Source organism: Oryctolagus cuniculus, chromosome 16 (assembly GCF_051225735.1).
Source record: "Oryctolagus cuniculus isolate XC-2025 breed Fujian yellow rabbit chromosome 16, ASM5122573v1, whole genome shotgun sequence".
NCBI classification, from domain to species: domain Eukaryota; kingdom Metazoa; phylum Chordata; class Mammalia; order Lagomorpha; family Leporidae; genus Oryctolagus; species Oryctolagus cuniculus.
Window position 1 is genome coordinate 60,157,061 of NC_142882.1, and position 13,919 is coordinate 60,170,979.

Sequence of the window (13,919 nt, forward strand, 5' to 3'; positions counted from 1 at the left end):
GGTGAAGATTTAATGAGACTGGAATTTCAAACTGTTAGGATGGACCTAGCAGAGGACAATACCTAGAAAGTACAGCAAGGCGCCAACCTGTGCCATTATGTGATTTTCTGTAGCAATGCTCAGCAGTCCAAGTTGAGAGAGATGACAAGCAAATTCATTTAATGTTCAAGTTGTCAGTTACAAATTAGCAACAGCAAAAATGATCAAAAACATTGATCATTTTTTAAGTACATTAAGACCAACATGAACACCTGACCAGGTAACAACATTATGGTAAAAGGTACTAAGGATGTTGACAAGGGACTTTTTAACACATATAAGAGGTGATAATCAGAAACGTTTGACTTGGGACCAGCGCTGTGGCACAACAGGTTAAAGCCCTGGCCTGAAGCACCAGCAACCCATATGGGCGTCAGTTCTAATCCTGGCTGCCCCACTTCGATCCAGCTCTCTGCTATGGCCTGGGGTAGAAAATGGTCCAAATCCTTGGGCCCCCGCACCCATGTGGGAGACCTGGAAGAAGCTCCTGGCCTCAGATCAGTGCAGCTCCAGCCATTGTGGTCAATTGGGGAGTGAACCAACAGATGGAAGACCTCTCTCTACTGCTCTCTTTCAAATAAATCTTAAAAAAAAAAAAAAAAAAAAGGCTGGCGCCGCGGCTCACTAGGCTAATCCTCCGCCTAGCGGCGCCAGCACACCAGGTTCTAGTCCCGGTTGGGGCGCCGGATTCTGTCCCGGTTGCCCCTCTTCCAGGCCAGCCCTCTGCTGTGGCCAGGGAGTGCAGTGGAGGATGGCCCAGGTACTTGGGCCCTGCACCCCATGGGAGACCAGGAAAAGCACCTGGCTCCTGGCTCCTGCCATCGGATCAGCGCGGTGCGCCGGCCGCAGCGGCCATTGGAGGGTGAACCAACGGCAAAGGAAGACCTTTCTCTCTGTCTCTCTCTCTCACTGTCCACTCTGTCAAAAAACAAACAAAAAAAAAAAACAAAAACAAAAAAAAAAGTTTTTTTTTTTTTTTTTTTACTTAAAAGATATTGAACAACAGAAAAAGTCACAGGTGGAGTTGGGATGTGAACATTATTCTGAGTAGCATTAAAAAATATGGCAAGAAGCCTGAATGTAAGTTAAGCCTTATGGGAAAACAGTAAGATAAGGTTGTCATTTTAAGCACAATAGTAGAGGGCCTTAAATGTGCTAAGAAAACTGACTTCATTCAGTAGACAGTGCAGAGTTTGTCTTTAAACACGGGAGGTGGTGTTTGGTCTAGTTGTAAAGATTAGTTAAAAAGTCCCTGTCCAACATCAGAGTGCCTGAATTCACTACCTGGCTCTGGCTCTTGACTTCAGCTTCCTGATAATGTGGGTCCTAGGAATAATGGTGATAGCTCAAGAGGTTGGGTTGTTGGCTTCTGCCTTTGGCCTCAGCCCAGCTGTGATGGACATTTGGGGAGTAAACCAGCAGATGTGAGCTTGCTAGAAAAAAAGTTTAAGTTAGAAAAAAATAAAATGTAAAGATGATCAATGACATGCTTTAGGGATGCTAATAACTGAAAATCAATCTTTCTCATATTTAAGGTCTAAACCAACGGTACTCATGTGGGGATGCACCAGAGAACAACCTGCAGTGCTTCAGAGAGAGGGCTGAATCCACCCACCACAGCTGGTGTCCATGGCCTGTTTTGGATGAGGTTCAGGGATCAAGCTTTTCAAAGGTACAACAAAGGGATTTCTAGTTTGCTACCAGGGCTGAAAGCCACTGAATTAAGAGAAGCCTATACTCCTGTCTGCATGAGGTGTGTTCTAAGAACCCCCAGTAGGTTCCTGAAACCACTGAATGTACAAACCTTTATATTTGTTTTTTCCTACACGTTTATCTATGATAAAGCTTGTAAATGAGGCACAGTAACAGATCAAGAGATCAACAATACTATGAAAGGTGGATATGGTTGTCTGCAGCTACTGCAAAATGCCATCTCATAAGCAAGGTGGCCAGTAAGTAACTTTCGGGCAGCATCAGGCCTCTGCAGCATGGCGTGCTGGACAAAGGGAGGATTCAGGACAAGGAGAGACATCATGTTACTCAGAGTACTGTGCAATATAAAACTTATGAATTGTTTAGTTTTGGAATTTACCATTTTCATATTTTTCAGACCCCTGTTGATTGTGGGTAAGAAACCGCAGAAAAATGAAACTATAAATAAGGGCGAATGCTACCATATATATGCAGACATATGTATCTATATAGATACCTCAAAGAAAATTCTTAAGAAACCACCTGCAACTAGTGAGGCTGACCCAATAAAATCAAAACTAAAACAGATGTTGAATATATACAATTTATTTAATAAATTAATGTCATTCAAAATACAGTGCCAGAACATTATGCAGTTGAACATGCTAGTAATGTTTGTCATGAAGCACCTGTGCTCATGTTAAATTGGCGGCGCCCCACTACTGCTAGTGGTTCCTGGGATTAATGCCAGAGCAGTGCGAGTTACCTGCTCTTCTGCACAGCTTGTGCAGAAAATTCCTGAACAGTTCACCTTCCTAATCCTACCCCCACAACACACACACACAACAGGTAAAAAAAAAAAAAAAAAAAAAAAAAAAACCTGACAGCTAACAGATAACCTGTACACAATCACTCTACAGTAATGCTTGTTATTAAATTAAGATGTAATGACCTGGTAAACCCACTATAAATCTTTAAGATGGAGAACTACATCAGCAGCAGGTAGTTATATGCATGAGCCAATGTTAATGTAATACAGAGTGGAGACATTTACTGATTAAAGCTCCACACAGACCCGCACAATGAGGGGCTAGCAATTCTTATTGCAAACCCAGCAATGTAAGTCCAAACCTGGTATATGACCAGTGGACTGGACAACCTGTATTCTAGATAGACAAGTATAAGTTAGTGGAAAGAGAATACATGCACCTAATAGGATAGTAAGACTGATCCTGCAGTCATAGCGTTCCCTGTGTAATACCATAAAACTATGGAAGATCTTCCTCAACCATAGACAGGATTTAGACAACAACTCTATACCAACATGGACGTTAGTGTTAAGTGCAGCTGAATTAATTACACTGGAAAAACTGTAATCCAAGACTTCAGAAAAGAAGCACAGGAATGAAATACACATACTAAAATAACCTCAGCACAATTTGTGATATACCACACTAAGAACAAGAAACTATTTTATAAGTGAACTTTTTGAACTGTACATACACAGGGCTAACAATGTTAGATAATCCAGATTCTTATGCTCTCATGATACACGTGAAAGTTTCTCAATTACTGAATAACCTATTTCATATTATGGAAGCATATCTTTCTGTAAGACTCACTGATATATATTATACTGATGCAAATATTAAGTAGGGCATAAAAATAAAATTTATCAAAGATAGATTTTTATGTACTCATATTTAGTCCTTTCATAGCCTCTCATTTAGCAAACAAATGACAAAGCACATAAATCAGACGTGCACTCCCTGAACTCCAACTATACAGGTGGCAGTGCAACCATTTCTCCATCCAGTTCAAATTCCTCTGTCCCATCTGGCGAGAAGAGATAGGTTGGTGGTTTCCATGGAGATTCTTCAAGGCAGGACGGGTAAAGCTTCCCCACAGTGCATCGAAAATCTCTGCCCAAGTCCCACAGTACACGTTCAGATATATGTTGTCGCAGAGACCACCGGTCAAGTTCTACATCATACTGGTAGGTGACATACTTAGCTCGCTCATTTAAGTGTGTTTCCCGCATAAACACACACAGAGAATTTGAGATCACAACAGCTCTAACACAGGGGTCAGAGTACCTCTTAGCAGGGATGTTGGCTGCCATTTTCCACTCATTTTTATTCACATCATATATTTCCACAGTTACTGAAGACCCATCTACAGTGCCAGAAGGGAGTCTGATGCCAGAATTAGTAGCAATATGCAATCCTCCAATATAGAAAATTTTATCACCAAAAGCTGCAGCTGAAGCAAAGGACCTGCTAGTCTGTCTCATGGCCATTTCTACCCACGAATCAGACCTTGGAAAATAACAGTACATGAGGTTCAGTGTCATCACATAAATGCAATCATGAACCACAACAGCGGCACTCCACTGCCATGCACAAGGCAAAGGGCTTACCATGGTCCACTCATCCTTCTCAGTGTCATATCTTTCTACGGTCCTCCGATTAAGTTCTCCACCTACACTATCTCCTCCAATTGCATAGATGTAGCCTTCACAACAAACCAAAGATGGTTTTATGCGGACAAAAAGCATTGGCGTCTTTGGAAACCAGGTATTTTGCTGTGCGTCAAACCAATAAAAGCAATTCACAGTTCTGAAGGCAGTCTGAAGTTTACTTGTTTTACTATGATTCGTTTTTGTATTTTTAAGAGGAACTTGACCTCCTGCTATGTAGATGTCATTATCAGGAGTTACGACAGTCCCAACCTTATGCAAATCAGCTGGCGGGCTACACAGCTTGTAAACTTTTTCTGCCTGGGGGCTGTAACAGACAGAAGAGTAAAGACTACAAGGATTTTCTGAAGATGCTTCAATGAAAATCATCATCTCCTCTTTAGTCATCCCAAGTCTTGGTTTGAAAAACTTCGGCATGGACTTATAAAGACCTTGAACCACCACAGACTTATCATTGGGTGGCAAACCTTGAAACCAAGCTCTCTGTGTTACTTCTGAAAGTGCATCAATTCTGATTTGGCTAAGAACTGAAGACAAATACTGGGATCGTGATTCTGTGTTGTATTCCAGCCACAGCATAGCAGCTTCTCGAACTGTTTCTTCCTTTTCTACATTTAAATTGTCACTACTGAGGATGTCTATCAGTAGGTCATGTGATAGCTGCATGAACGCTTCCTGGTGATACACAGCAGTGAACTTATGCTCCACCATTCTTTTCGCACTCTGTTTTAATTCCTCACAACTGAAGAGATCAGCAAAACTTAACAATCGCACACAATTCTCGGCATTTATTTTTTTAATTAAATACTCTCGACAACGTTGCAACACATCTTCCACCTGAAACAAGAAGAGGGAAAAGGTTGATAAGGGCAGGACAGAGTATTTTTGATTGAGAAATGAAAGAGCATTTGTGAGCACATGCTCCCGTCTATTGTTCACTTCCCAAATGCCTACAACCAGCAGGATCTGGGTCAAGCCGAAGATAGGAGGTGAGAATTCAATTCAGTTCTTCCTTTTAATTCTGGTAGTTATTAGTTTTTTAAAAAAATTACCCAGTTGAGAGACAGCAAATGAGTGAGCAAGCAAGGGTAGGAACATGCACTCGCTCCTATCTGCTGCTTCACACCCCAATTCCCACAATCCAGGTCTCCACAAGGGTGGCAGGAACACAATCATTCACATTACTAATGGTTGTCGAGATTTTGCATCAGCAGGAAAGAGGAGTTAGGAGCTGACACCAAGTGTCAAATACATAGCATTTTTTAAAAAGATTATTTGAAAGGCAGTTACAGAGGCAGTGGGGGTTGAGGGTGGTCTTTTCATCCACAGGTTCACTCCCCAAACGGCCACAACAGCTAGAGCTGGGCCGACCTGAAGCCAGGAGCCTGGAGTTTCTTCCAGGTCTCCCACATGGGTGCAGGAGACCAAGCACTTGGGCCATCTCCACTGCTTTCCTAGGCCATAGCAGAGAGCTGGATCAGAAGTGTAGCAGCTGGGACTCAAATCAGCACCCATACTAGATGCCAGCCGCGACACCAAAGAACCAGCCCCTAAATCCATAGCATCTTAACTGCTATGCCAAATGCCAACACAACAAATTTAAGTTTACAGAAGATATAGGTATAGGAAGCAGATCCCTATTACTATAGTTGTCCTTTTTAGATACATACAAGAGAATTTCACAAAGTTCAGGGGAAATGCAATTAAAAAATAAGTTTCTGTAGCAGACATTGTGGCAGAGTAGGTTAAGCCAGCTATTTAAGAGTCTCAGCTTCTCCACTTCTGATCTGGATTCCTGCTGCTGTGCCTGGAAAAGCAGACTCTCAAGTCCCTGCTACCTACGTGGGAGATCAGGATGGCTTTAGCCTGGCCCAGATGTTGTGGCCATTTGGGGAGTAAGCCAGTAGGTGGAAGATACATCTGTCATTCTGCCTTTCAAGTTAAAAAAAAAAAATTTCAAGACTTTTGATTTATTTTAAAGAGTTACAGAGAGAGAAGGAGAGACAGCATCTCCCACCTGCTTGTTTACTCCCCAGATAGCCACACCGACTGGACTAAGGCCAGATCTGGCCAAGACAGAAGCCAAGAACTTCTTTCTGGTCTCTCACGTGGGTGTAGGGGCCCAAGCACTTGGGCCATCCTCCACTTTCTTCCCAGGTACATAAACAGGAAGCTGGATTGGAAGTGGAGTAGCTGGGTGTTGAACCATTACCCGGAGGGGATGCCGGCACGGGAGACGGGAGCTTAATCCACTGCACCACAGCACCAGCCTCTCAAATCTTTTTTAAAAGTTTCTTTTGAGGGGCCGGCGCCATGGCGCACTAGGTTAATCCTACACCTGCAGCGCCAGCATGCCATATGAGCGCTGTTCTAAGTCCTGGCTGCCCCTCTTCTGGTCCAGCTCTCTGCTGTGGCCTGGGATAGCAGTAGAAGATGGCCCAAGTGCTTGGGCTCCTGCACCCGCCTGGGAGACCGGGAAGAAGCACCTGGCTCCTGGCTTCTGACCGGCCCAGCGCCGGCCGTGGCAGCCAATTTGGAGAGTGAACCAACGGAAGGAAGACCTTTCTCTCTGTCTGTCTCTCTCACTGCCTATAACTCTACCTGTCAAATAAATAAAATCTTTAAAAAGAATATAAAAAGTTAGGCCGGCGCCGCGGCTCACTAGGCTAATCCTCCGCCTTGCGGCGCCGGCACACCAGGTTCTAGTCCCGGTCGGGGCGCCGGATTCTGTCCCGGTTGCCCCTCTTTCAGGCCAGCTCTCTGCTGTGGCCAGGGAGTGCAGTGGAGGATGGCCCAAGTACTTGGGCCCTGCACCCCATGGGAGACCAGGATAAGTACCTGGCTCCTGCCATCGGATCAGCGCGGTGCGCCAGCCACAGTGTGCCGGCCGCAGCGGCCATTGGAGGGTGAACCAATGGCAAAGGAAGACCTTTCTCTCTGTCTCTCTCTCTCTCACTATCCACTCTGCCTGTCAATAAATAAATAAATAAAAAAATTAAAAAAAAAAAAGAATATAAAGTTTCTTTTGATGCAAAAATTTTTGAAATTGTATATAAAGAGGTTCTTCAGAAAGTTCACAGAAAATGTATATTATGAAGAAAACCTATGCATGGATTTCCAAAGTTTTTTGCACCACAATAAACCTACCTTTTTATTTCATTTTCCACAGCTGTCTGAAGTACCCTCATACTTGGGCTGAGACACAAGGTCTTCCAGCAATAATAAAATCAGAAGACTGCATGTAGTTTTGTATTTATTTTTCTTGCTCAGTGGCCTACTTGAGTGTCCCATGTAAGAACCAGTAGCATAATATTAAATAGGGTCTTAAAAAACTAAGTAAATGTAAGGGGTAAGGAAATTCATATGCAAGTTATACTTTTCTAAGTTTTAAGAATATAAAGTTTGGGGCTGGCACTGTGGCACAGCGAGTAAAACCACCACTTGCAATGCTAGCATCCCGTCTGGGTGCCGGTTCTAGTCCCAGCTGCTCCACTTCTGATCCAGCTCTCTGCTATGGCCTGGGGAAGCAGTAGAAGATAGCCCAAGTCTTTGGGTCCCTACACCTGAGTGGGAGACCCAGAGCTCCTGGCTCCTGGCTGTGGATCAGTGCAGCTCCGGCCATTGTGCCATTTGGGGAATGAACCAGCAGATGGAAGACCTCTCTCTCTCTCTCTCTCTCTGCCTCTCCTTCTCTCTCTGTTTAACTCTTGCCTTTCAAATAAATAAATCTGAAGTGCCGGCATCCCATATCGGCGCAAGTTCAAGACCCGGCTGCTCCACTTCCAATCCAGCTCTCTGCTATGGCCTGGGAAAACAGCAGAGGATGGCCCAAGTCCTTGGGCCCCTGCACTTGCATGGGAGGCCAGGAAGAAGCTCCTAGCTTCGGACTGGTGCAGCTCCGACCATTGCAGCCAATTGGGGAATGAACCATCGGATGGAAGACCCCTCTCTCACTCTCACTGTCTTTCTGCCTTTCCTCTGTGTAACTCTGACTTTCAAATAAATAAATCTGAAAAATAAAAAATACTTAAGGAGTAAAAAAAAAAAATAGAAAATGTAAATAAATCACAGTATAGGAAATGATTATTGTCAGGTACCTAGATTATGATTTTCTGAACTTGGACAAAATAATTACATAAGAAAATCACACAAACAATATTCTGAATAAGGGTCATTATCAGCCATTCTTATCTAGAGAGGCAAGACAGCAAATCACAGGAATAATATATCTGTGTGTGGTTATAAACTACCTGCATTTGAATGACTCAGCCACTCTATGCTTCTTTAACCTGTTTTCTCTTAAAGTAGATCTCAGCTGAATCAGAACTGCTACCTATTGTACTTATTCAGCATCACAGCAACTAAATAGCCATTTACAATGAAGACTCAAGTGCTTGGACTCAACACCTGGACTGGCCAATTAGTACCTGTGTTTCAGGGAAAGCAGCTTGACTTTTCTAAGCCTCAGTTTTCTCTTAAATACTATGGGGAAGTAACAGTTACCTACCTCAATTACAACTACAAGGGTTAGAAGAAAATCTTTTTAAAACTTGTGTAGCATCTAGCACATAAAATCTACAATAAGAAAAGTACATGTATATGACGTATCACTGGTCAAGTTGTTTCCTAATAAACTGAGGAGAAAAAAAAAAAATCTACTTACCTGTAGGAAGCAAGCTGTTTCATAAAGCTGTTCTACAGTGCTGTCATTTATTGCCAAGTTACCCGTGTAAGCATAAGTTATTATTATCTGTAAGGTGGCAGCATCCACATTTCTCAGGTGCACGTGTGTCTGTTTACTTTCACTTAGTCCACTCATGAACATGGCCCTATACCAGAGAGAAGGAAAACAAAGATTCAGGATGTAGTGTTAAAAAAACAGTAGAGCTGAAAAGAAAACCTAGACAACATAAGCTATTTATTTAGGGTATTAATTTCAAGGTAAGACTTTTGAGGGAGACAACAGCAAAGCATATGACCCAGTGCCAAAGCTACACCAGACCATTTCACCATGATTGAGTGAAAACATCAAAATTCACTGCTTCCTAATATTCATAAATACTGTTTAGCAATAAAAAGAAACTACTGATAAATGATACAACATAAATGAATTCCAAAAACATGCTTAGTCAAAGAAGCCAAACATAAAAGATAACACTAAAGTATCTATTCAAAGAAAATGTCCCAAAAAGGCAAATACACCAGTTACCCTAATATGTTATATAGGTAATCCAAACAACATATTAACCACTACATCAAATACCTATACTTTTCCCAACGCCTTAAAAAAAATTAAAAAAAAATAAAAAAAAAAGGAAAAATATTATTTGAAAGAGGGAGAGACAGAGACAGATCTTCTATCTATTGCCTCACTCCCCACATGCCTGCAACAGCCAGGGTTAGGCCAAGCCAGGAGCTTCTAGGAACTCCATCCAGGTTTCCTATGTGGGTGGCAGAATTCAAGGGCTTAGGCCACCCATCATCATCTTCTGCCCGCCAGGCACACTGCATAGACTGAAGTGTGGAGTGGCTGGGGCTCAAACTAGGCACACTGATAAGGGATGTGGGCATTCCAAGCTGCAGCTCTTTCCCAACATTTTTAGTTGGTTTTTTTTCCCCCCAAAGATTTATTTATCTGAATGGGAAAGTTACAGGCAGAGACACAGATGGATTTTTCATCCGCTACTTTACTCCCCAAATGGCCATTAACACTGGGGCTGGGTCAGGTGGAAGCCAGGAGCCTGAACTCTAATCAGGTCTCCCATGTGGGTGTAAGGGTCCAAGCTCTTGAGCCATCTTCCACTGCTTTCCCTGGCATATTAGCATGGACCTGGACTGGAAATCGATCTGTCAGAACTGGAATCGGCATCCATATGGAATGCTGGCACGGCATGTAGCTTAACCCACTTAGGCATGATGCCAACCCCTCTGACATTTTCTGATCCATAGCTGGTTGAATCCGAGGATGCAGAACCCCTAAACAGAGAGCTGACTGCACGTTTTAAATAGACAGATTTTTAAATATGTAAAATATCTCATGGCCGGCGCCGCGGCTCACTAGGCTAATCCTCCACCTAGCGGCGCCGGCGCACGGGGTTCTAGTCCCGGTCGGGGTGCCGGATTCTGTCCCGGTTGCCCCTCTTCCAGGCCAGCCCTCTGCTGTGGCCAGGGAGTGCAGTGGAGGATGGCCCAGGTGCTTGGGCCCTGCACCCCATGGGAGACCAGGAAAAGCACCTGGCTCCTGGCTCCTGCCATCGGATCAGTGCGGTGCGCTGGCCGCAGCGCGCCGGCCGCGGCGGCCATTGGAGGGTGAACCAACGGCAAAGACAGACCTTTCTCTCTGTCTCTCTCTCACTGTCCACTCTGCCTGTCAGAAAAAAAAAAAAAAAAGAAACTGTGCTCAAAGTGCAACTGGTATTGTAGAGAATACAAAACAGCATTTAGGCATGCAGGAGAAAAACCCTTCTATATATATATATATATATACACACACACACACACATATATGTATGTGTGGAAGAAGAACATTTGGAAAAAGACCACTTGGGAGGACATGCAACAATCTATCCAGTGGAGAGAATATATACACAGGAAGAAAAAAATTTAACACATGAGTATCCCTCATGGATGACACTGGCCCAGATATATTTTAATAATGGGTGGCTTAAACCCCAAACATGTGTTGAACCATTCTTTCTACCTATTTAATAAGTATCTGATTTGTTTTAGGGAGAACAATGATATTTTAGAAGTCCAAGGAAGAGGTAAACATTTAGCCTACCTCTTTATTTTTTTTATTTTTTTATTTTTTGGACAGGCAGAGTGGAGAGAGAGAGAGACAGAGAGAAAGGTCTTCCTTTGCCATTGGTTCACCCTCCAATGGCCGCCGCGGCTGGCATGCTGCGGCCGGCGCACTGCGCTGATCCAATGGCAGGACCCAGGTTCTTCTGGTCTCCCATGGGGTGCAGGGCCCAAGCACTTGGGCCATCCTCCACTGCACTCCCTGGCCACAGCAGACAGCTGGCCTGGAAGAGGGGCAACCGGGACAGAATCTGGCACCCCGACCGGACTAGAACCTGGTGTGCCGGTGCCGCAAGGCAGAGGATTAGCCTAGTGAGCCGCGGCACCGGCCTTAGCCTACTTTTTAAGATACCCACATTTCATACTGTAGTGGATGGGTTCAGCAACTGGCTCTGGCTCCTGACTCCAGTTTCCTGCTAATAATAAAGACTCTGGGAGCCTGTGGTGATGGATCAAATAATTAGGCTTCTGCCACCCACACGGGAGACTGTATTGGTTTCCCAGCTCCTCAGTTATGGCCTGGTCCATCCCCAGCAATTGCAAGCATTTGAGGAGTAAATCAGCAGAGATCATTCTCTCTCTGCTTCTCAAGTAAGACAGGAGTGGGCAGTGTAGTACAGTGGGTTAAAGCTATCCAGCATCCCCAATCAGAGTGCTGATTTGAGTCCCAGGTACTCCATTACTGACCCAGGTTTCTGCAAATGTATCCTGGGAAGCAGCAGTTGGTTCAAGCACTTGGACCCCTGCTACCTACATGGGAGACAGATGGAGTTTCAAGCTCCTGGCTTTGGCCTGGCTGTTGCAGGTATTTGGGGATTGAACCAGATTAAAATTAATAAACATTAAAAAAAAAAGAAAAAGAAAAAGAAACCTCCCACTAACCAAGATAAAAAAAATTACCAAAAAAAAAAAAAAAAAAAAAAAAAAAGGTTCACGGAAATTGAAGAAAGACCTGGCTAGTGATTCTAAAATGAAACAAACAAAAAAACAAAAAAGGCAACCTTTAAAGGACTGTGTTGTTTGTAAGACTGTAATACTGATTAAAGACAAATTTCCTGGAGGGGCCAACGCGGTGGCTCACTTGGTTAATCCTCCGCCTGCGGCACTGGCATCCCATATGGCGCCGGGTTCTAGACCCGGTTGCTCCTCTTTCAGTCCAGCTCTCTGCTGTGGCTGGGGAAGGCAGTGGAGGATGGCCCAGGTGCTTGGGCCCCTGCACCTGCATGGGAGACTGGGAAGAGGCACCCGGCTCCTGGCTTCCAATCAGCACACCTCCAGCTGTAGCGGCCATTTGGGGAGTGAACCAACGGAAGGAAGACCTTTCTCTCTGTCTCTCTCACTGTCTCTAACTCTACCTGTCAAATAAAAAAAAATTTCCTAGAATACTAATTACAACTCAATTAAAGATAAATAATCTCATGGCTAGAGAATAGCCCATGTGTTATTTTCTGGTAAAGACGATGACCACACAGAAAATTTAAGTATTATACACAGAATTTCTGCATAGATTTAAAAGTTAGACCAGGTGACTACTAAAGTTACTACCAATAAAGATTCTACTCTGTGATTACAAATGTCAGGTGGAAAACCCACAACTAAGGTTTAAAGCTCTTTCCAACAATGGAGAGTCAAATAATAATTAATGGCCATTAAAAAAGGAGAGTACAGAGCCAGTGCTGTGGTGCCAGCATCCCCTATGGACCCCGTTCAAGTCCCAGCTGCTCCACTTCTGATCTGGCTCTCTGCTGTGACTTGGGGAAGCAGTACGAGATGGCCCAACTTCTTGGGCCCCTGGACCGGCATGGGAGACCTGGAGGAAGCTCCTGGCTCCTGGCTCTGGATTTTTTTTTTTTTTTTTTTGCTTATTTTGGGAAGTGAACCAGTGGAATGGAAGACCCTCCCACCCCACTCTACCCCTGTAACTCTTTCAAATAAAATAATTCTGTTTTTTATTTTTTGCCAGGCAGAGTTAGACAGTGAGAGAGAGAGACAGAGAGAGAAAAAAAGGTCTTTCTTCCGATATTCACTCCCCTAATGGCCGCTACAGCCGGCACTGCGCCAATCCGAAGCCAGGAGCCGGATGCTTCCTCCTGGTCTCCCATGCGGGTGCAGGGCCCATCCTCCACTGCCTTGGGCCACAGCAGAGAGCTGGACTGGAAGAGGAGCTAACGGGACAGAATTCGGCGCCCCAGACAGGACTAGAACCCGGGGTGCCGGTGCCACAGGTGAAGGATTAGCCAAGTAAGCCACGGCGCCAGCCATCAAATAAAATAATTCTAAAAAACCAAACAAAAGGAGCGCATAGGGGCAAGCATTTGGCCCAGAGGTTAAGATACCACTTGGGACACCCACATCCCATATCTGAAGGCCTGTGTTCAAGTCCTGGCTCCACTACCTATTCTAACTTCCAACTAATGCACACCCATGAGCAACAGGCTCAATCACTTGGGTAACTTGGGAGACCTGGACTGAGTTACCAGCTCTTTACTTCAGCCTAGCCAACACTACTATTGCAGGCATTTGGAAAGTGAACCAGCAGAGATAGGAGGTCTATGTCTGTCTGTCTCTGCCTTTCAAATTAAAAAATGCTTAAATGGGGAAAAGGAGGAGAGCTAATGAGCCCAAGTATTAACTGAACCTGTAAACTTGAATTTCTAACACCATTTGCTAAAATAATGAATCTGAAAACAAATCAAAAACAAAAAACCAGTATCACACCATTTAGGAGGCTTTTAAATAATAAAGATTCTGATTTCATAATCCAGACCCCCTGAATAAAAATTTCTGAATTTGAAATCCAATACTCTCTGTAAAAGCACTAAAATTCTAATAACCAACCAGGTTTTAGAACTACTATTTGCAAATAGGCTAAGCTTCCCAACACAGACAAGAAAATCAGAATCTGAAA

General features: G+C 43.9%; 1 protein-coding gene and 1 long non-coding RNA gene across 9 annotated transcripts in view; one reads left to right on the plus strand and one right to left on the minus strand.

Moving 5' to 3' along the window:
• Positions 1-7,447, plus strand: part of LOC103349442 (uncharacterized) — a 21,021-nt gene extending 13,574 nt beyond the window's left edge. Inside the window, exons 3-5 of the long non-coding RNA XR_517612.5 lie at positions 1,575-1,711; positions 3,892-5,199; positions 7,380-7,447. This is a non-coding gene — a long non-coding RNA (uncharacterized LOC103349442). The remainder of the gene's footprint in view (positions 1-1,574; positions 1,712-3,891; positions 5,200-7,379) is intronic.
• KBTBD2 (kelch repeat and BTB domain containing 2) overlaps positions 2,322-13,919 on the minus strand; it is a 26,692-nt gene continuing 15,094 nt past the window's right edge. For all 8 annotated transcript variants that reach the window (XM_089315488.1, XM_008261622.5, XM_008261621.5 and 5 more), the window contains 2 exons: positions 8,874-9,039; positions 2,322-5,047 (listed from right to left, as the gene is read on the minus strand). In XM_089315488.1, coding sequence (XP_089171614.1) covers positions 3,512-5,047; positions 8,874-9,039 — 1,702 coding nt within the window. In that variant the 3' untranslated portion in view covers positions 2,322-3,511. The remainder of the gene's footprint in view (positions 5,048-8,873; positions 9,040-13,919) is intronic.